The sequence below is a fragment of the Biomphalaria glabrata genome, chromosome 8, assembly GCF_947242115.1.
Source record: "Biomphalaria glabrata chromosome 8, xgBioGlab47.1, whole genome shotgun sequence".
Taxonomy (NCBI): Eukaryota; Metazoa; Mollusca; class Gastropoda; family Planorbidae; genus Biomphalaria; species Biomphalaria glabrata.
The window spans coordinates 24,378,818-24,385,090 of NC_074718.1; the positions used below are offsets into that span (position 1 = coordinate 24,378,818).

At 42.7% G+C, this 6,273-nt stretch overlaps 1 protein-coding gene across 1 annotated transcript; it reads left to right on the forward strand.

The window, feature by feature from the left end:
* The first annotated feature begins 3,378 nt into the window (after window positions 1-3,378).
* Window positions 3,379-6,273, forward strand: LOC129927737 (putative uncharacterized protein ENSP00000383309). Its single transcript, XM_056038171.1, has 2 exons — window positions 3,379-3,452; window positions 5,331-6,273. The coding sequence occupies exons 1-2, from the start codon at window positions 3,379-3,381 to the stop codon at window positions 6,271-6,273; spliced, it is 1,017 nt and encodes a 338-aa protein (XP_055894146.1).

The window sequence follows — 6,273 nt, forward strand, 5'->3', positions numbered from 1 at the left end:
AGACCAGATAACATTACAAGCTATGTGTCTTGATGGCACAGTCCCTGGGTCTTCCAACTGCTGCCATGTACAAACACCATTACCAGATGCTGAAACATGGAACTGGAACAAAATGTTGAAAGCTAGGCAGATCTTTTCTTTCACTTTGCACATATTCTGGGAAGTAACCAACAACAAATCCTTGGTTCAAGAGTACAACGTTACCAGACCTGACCGATAACAGAGATGAAAATGTCTCGCTAACATAACAGTCCTGTCTTATAAGCACCTATAGCTAGAGATTGGCAGGTTATGGATTTGGCACGTCGGCACACTTACATTAACACACATTATGTAAAGCGTTTGATATCAAACACTCTGACCAGACACCCCAGCTAGATATGTGTTTACTAATGTGCAGGTCCCTGCAGGTGACAAAAATGAAAATTGCATTCAGGTATAAATAATCGAGCCATAATAAATTGTTAGAAAAGGAACCAGTGTTGATATTTCAATACTAGCAGTACACACCGGTTACGGCCCTTTGATTTGTTCCCAGGCTGCATGGTCACCCCTTTTTTTCTTTTTTTTTTTATCTCTCTCTCTCTGGAACCCCCATTCTATGTATTTTGACCTTTCTGTCATTTTGGAATTGATTTAGATTGCAGCCTTTTGGGGAAATACCGAAAATAAAATACAAAGATTTGATAGAAAGCTTTCGGTTCTTTGCGAATTTCGGTTCACGGGTAACGAAGCTACCAAAAACTGTTTTTAGTGAGCACCTAGCAGATCAAAGGAACACACTGTGTACGAAATTTGATGCGGACAGGTACGACAGTTAATGAGATCTCGTGACCAATGAATCAATCAGTGAGTGGTATTTTGCGCTTAGATTATGGATTAGAGGAGCTAATTGGGATTTCGACATGCATTATAAAGCTGTATGTTTAATTGATAATTTAAAATAAAAATTATTTTGCTATAAATATTTTTTTAGATTGGAAATTTTTCAGCGAACTAGTGGGTTGACTAAATATTTGTTTCGTGAAAATAATGCCAGAATGTTTATACAACTACAGAAAGCAAGTGATTTCATGAGTGCTTAAAAAAGGTTAATGAATGATTAATAAGACAAACTTCCATTTCATCCGAATGATTTGACTGATTTAAAAGTCCATTCAGAAATAAAGACACAAAACACCTACAAGGAGACAGGTGATGATGGTGGGCTGGAATTGAACTCAGGACCACTCTTACACCTAACGTATAAGCTTCGTATTTGTATTGTATATTACTAACGATTCTGTGTATTTTTAATAATGTAACATTTATATTTTAATAAAGTGGCCAGACAAAAGCTGTAATCCCTTCAACTGTTTAATTATAAGTAACCCCTTGAGGTCATTCAGTAACAACTTTTTATAGCACGAAGACCTTCAGTTGTTTACTTCATTACAGTTTATTGTACTTGTGTCATTGCCGAGTTTGTCCGTACACAATCAGCTCACTTCTTCAATTCAATCGATACAATGAGAACACTTGTTCATCTCTCCCTGAGGCTGCTCTTGGGGTCCGCTGTCCGCTGTTGTCTAAGAGCTCACGTTCTTCTCAAGAGCTCTATTGTCCGCCTCGGTGTATGTCCGCCCATCAGTCCGTCTGCTGCTGCGATAATCTGGCCATCTTCCTTTCTTGTTCCATGTCAAAAGAGTGACAAACCATGCTTAATGGGTCATTTCAGAGGTCGGCTTGCAAGCGGCGGAGTCACGCGCTGGTCAACACCAGGGGAATGAACACGAAAAAAAGAAAACATTCCACAGCACGTGCGGGTCAACAAAAAATCAACCTCCCCACCCCATACCCTAACCACAGCTAATCAAAAGTGTGTTTTTCATAAACTGACCCCTGACACAACAATCTACCTTTTTATCCCTACACCTCGATCTTTTTTTAAAGTGGCTGCCTGGTCCTGTGGTATGCGCTCTAGACTATCGTTTCGATGGTCCCAGGTTCGAAACCTGCCAGCCGTTACCCTCCTCGTCCTTCGGGAGGTTTGGGCTTGGGGTGTAATAATCTCTAATCTGAAGGAACCTCCGTGACCTTCGTGATGTTTTGTAGGCTGTGTACATTCCATTTCGGATAAAATGTCAAAACCAAAAGTATCACATCCTCCTATCGTCAGCCTTCCAGGGCAGGTTTGAAGGAAGGAGCTTTAAAGTTGATGAGGAGCACTGCCCCTAAGATCACGTGGTCTCATCATTTCATGACTCTCACCCCTCGCCCTTTTCCTTTTCCTCGCCACTCCTCCCTCCTACGTTGACCCGAAGTCAACCATGGTCATTTGCAAAGCTTTCGGTCAGTCAAAGTTAGTAAAATTACTACATCTCGTGCGGTCACTTCATGAGATTTCCACCGCAAAGCGAAGCTGATAGACAGAGGGAAAGAATTGGGTATAGGGACGGGGGGGGGGGGGGGGTAGAACACTTTAAAAGCTGGTCTTGATTACATTGCTCATAATCAGGAGAGGAGTAGAGAAGGTGAGGGAACTGCAAAGAGGAAGTGTCAATGTGACCTTCACACACCAGGCTAGCGCTCCCTTACAACCGACATCGCCAGAGAAATGCATATTGGAAGACGGCGGCCCTCCGGAGAGAAAAAAAATATTAATTGCGTTGTGGGAAACGGACTTGGTAAATAAGTCGCCATCTTTGACAAGGGGATCTAATCGACTGGCTTGTTGACCCATCAGAATGAAATGTTTGGTCTCCCCTGATGCCGGGCCAGTCACCGCCAGCAGAGAGCAACACGAATTCATGGAAAGTTTTAAAAAATTGCTGTTGGTTTGTTGGTCTTTTTTTTTTCTTAAAAAAAGCTCTTTAGAAAAACACACTTGTGTAAATCTGCTTTTGGGAGAAAGGGCAGAGCAGGGGGTCTGTGCCGTACGAGGCATTACTACTGATAATGCTGTTCCTTCATTTGTGGTTCATTTCCCCTTGCACATTTTCATTCGCCTTAAATAACCCTTTTATTTAAGTTTGAGTCTTGTGGTGTGGGTTGAAATGGGAAACTGACATGTTTGACGAAATGTCATGAGTCCGAGTCATAGGATCGGCCCTCGCCCCTCGACTGACCAACAGCGCCGCTTGCGCCTCCCCCCCCCCCCCCCCCCGAAACACTCCAACAAATTACAATTGTCATTTCTCTGGCTTGTCCTAAGGGACTGCTTCCTCAAAAATGAGACCGTGTCAGTTCAGGCTAACTACATTATCACTGGGACGGTCAGGCCCCGTCAATCTTCAGCAGACTTAGATTTAATACAGACCTGTAGAAATGTCAAAGTACGGAAATGGATTCGTAGAAGAGCCGACAGTGAAGTGACAGTCTTTTAATAGAGCGAATGACATGATTGCTCGTGAAGTGATGCAACTTACAACGATAGACATCTACTGGCCAGTGTGCATCCTGGGTCAGTCAGGGTAAAAGAGCCAAAATTCATTTTTTGAAAATTTAACAAGTATTTCTGATACGCCAGCACCAATGTCAGCCTTAGGCATAGGCAAACTAGGCAGCCAGCTATGGCCTCCGATTGGTGGAGGCCTCGCACAGGACTCAATTTCTTTTTTTTAAATTTGCGAAACATGGATCAAATCTCCAGCATATGGCTCTGGCTGTATGTCTACTAGCATATGGCTCTGGCTGTATGTCTACTAGCATATGGCTCTGGCTGTATGTCTACTAGCATATGGCTCTGGCTGTATGTCTACTAGCATATGGCTCTGGCTGTATGTCTACTAGCATATGGCTCTGGCTGTATGTCTACTAGCATATGGCTCTGGGTGTATGTCAACTAGCATATGGCTCTGGCTGTATGTCTACTAGCATATGGCTCTGGCTGTATGTATACTAGCATTTGGCTCTGGCTGTATGTCTACTAGCATATGGCTCTGGCTGTATGTCTACTAGCATATGGCTCTGGCTGTATGTCTACTAGCATATGGCTCTGGCTGTATGTCTACTAGCATATGGCTCTGGCTGTATGTCTACTAGCATATGGCTCTGGCTGTATGTCTACTAGCATATGGCTCTGGCTGTATGTCTACTAGCATATGGCTCTGGCTGTATTTCTACTAGCATATGGCTCTGGCTGTATGTCTACTAGCATATGTCTCTGGCTGTATGTCTACTAGCATATGGCTCTGGCTGTATGTCTACTAGCATATGGCTCTGGCTGTATGTCTACTAGCATATGGCTCTGGCTGTATGTCTACTAGCATATGGCTCTGGCTGTTTGTCTACTAGCATATGGCTCTGGCTGTATGTCTACTAGCATATGGCTCTGGCTGTTTGTCTACTAGCATATGGCTCTGGCTGTATGTCTTCTAGCCTAGCTCTAAGTGTCTACTATCATTCAAAGTTTATTTACTAACAGCTAGATAGACTACATATGTTCAAAGACCAATATTTCTTTCTTTTCTAAAATTGTCGAAACGATTTTTCTAGTCTAGGGATCATGAATCGTCCATGACGTGCTATCGGCGCTATTAGAATGTAGCGTACTTGTTAATTTAGATCAATAGATACAGGAAGGATTTTAGTAATTTTGTTTTCGGTCTTATTTTTTTTTTTTTATTTTTCTATTCATTTGGGGCCACCCTATTCACTTCCCCTAGGGCCTCCAGGTGCTTAAGGCTGGCCCTGCCAGCACTTGACCCATCCCGACCCCCTTTGTTTTTCACTTTCTTAAAAATAAATCTGTAATAAGTGTCAACTAAAGACACTTTACATGCCATAATATAAACTTCTTAAGGGGAATCATTCTTGTCAATACAATAGCTCAAAACTAATGACCTCCCCATTACGTCACAGGTGCTACAACAAATATTGTACAGCTTTTCAAAAGAACTGGCGTCTCCACACTTGTTATAGTTTGTACAGCGGATACACCAATAGGCTTGCTAGTTATTTCCAACATGTATGCAATTCTCCACTATTGAGTGACATAGCATCGATAATTTTGAATCGTGTAATCGATTTTAAATACACATGTGTTTGCTTGGAAACATGCTTTTAAACGAATTTCTTTTTAAACTCATTGAGCTTATTTCACAGAAGCCCAGGTATTGAGACCATATTTTAAGGTCACTCTATTGGTACCCCTCTTGGAGCACCTCTATCTTAATTCCTCCTTGTAGTAGCTCTATTGAAACTCCTTCCTGGAGCACATCTATTAAAACTCCTCCCTGCAGCACCTTTATTAAAACTCCTCCCTGCAGCACCTTTATTAAAACTCCTCCCTGGAGTACCTTTATTAAAACTCCTCCCTGGAGTACCTTTATTAAAACTCCTCCCTGCAGCACCTCTATTAAAACTCCTCCCTGGAGTACCTTTATTAAAACTCCTCCCTGCAGCACCTCTATTAAAACTCCTCCCTGGAGTACCTTTATTAAAACTCCTCCCTGCAGCACCTCTATTAAAACTCCTCCCTGGAGTACCTTTATTAAAACTCCTCCCTGCAGCACCTCTATTAAAACTCCTCCCTGGAGTACCTTTATTAAAACTCCTCCCTGCAGCACCTCTATTAAAACTCCTCCCTGGAGTACCTTTATTAAAACTCCTCCCTGGAGTACCTTTATTAAAACTCCTCCCTGGAGCACCTCTATTAAAACTCCTCCCTGGAGTACCTCTATTAAAACTCCTCCCTGCAGCACCTCTATTAAAACTCCTCCCTGGAGTACCTTTATTAAAACTCCTCCCTGGAGTACCTTTATTAAAACTCCTCCCTGGAGTACCTTTATTAAAACTCCTCCCTGGAGTACCTTTATTAAAACTCCTCCCTGCAGCACCTCTATTAAAACTCCTCCCTGGAGCACCTCTATTAAAACTCCTCCCTGGAGTACCTCTATTAAAACTCCTCCCTGCAGCACCTCTATTAAAACTCCTCCCTGGAGTACCTCTATTAAAACTCCTCCCTGCAGCACCTCTATTAAAACTCCTCCCTGGAGTACCTCTATTAAAACTCCTCCCTGCAGCACCTCTATTAAAACTCCTCCCTGCAGCACCTCTATTAAAACTCCTCCCTGCAGCACCTCTATTAAAACTCCTCCCTGCAGCACCTCTATTAAAACTCCTCCCTGGAGTACCTCTATTAAAACTCCTCCCTGCAGCACCTCTATTAAAACTCCTCCCTGCAGCACCTCTATTAAAACTCCTCCCTGCAGCACCTCTATTAAAACTCCTCCCTGCAGCACCTCTATTAACACTACTCCTTGCTTCGCCTTTGATGATGTCCCAAACTAA

What these genes read in the sequence shown, in the direction of transcription:
- LOC129927737 (XM_056038171.1), top strand. Translation starts at nt 3,379, where the DNA reads ATGATTGCTCGTGAAGTGATGCAACTTACAACGATAGACATCTACTGG. An exon ending in TGCATCCTGGGTCAGTCAGG is followed by an intron (nt 3,453 to 5,330) that starts GTAAAAGAGCCA and finishes TCCTCCCTGCAG; the next exon opens with CACCTCTATTAAAACTCCTC.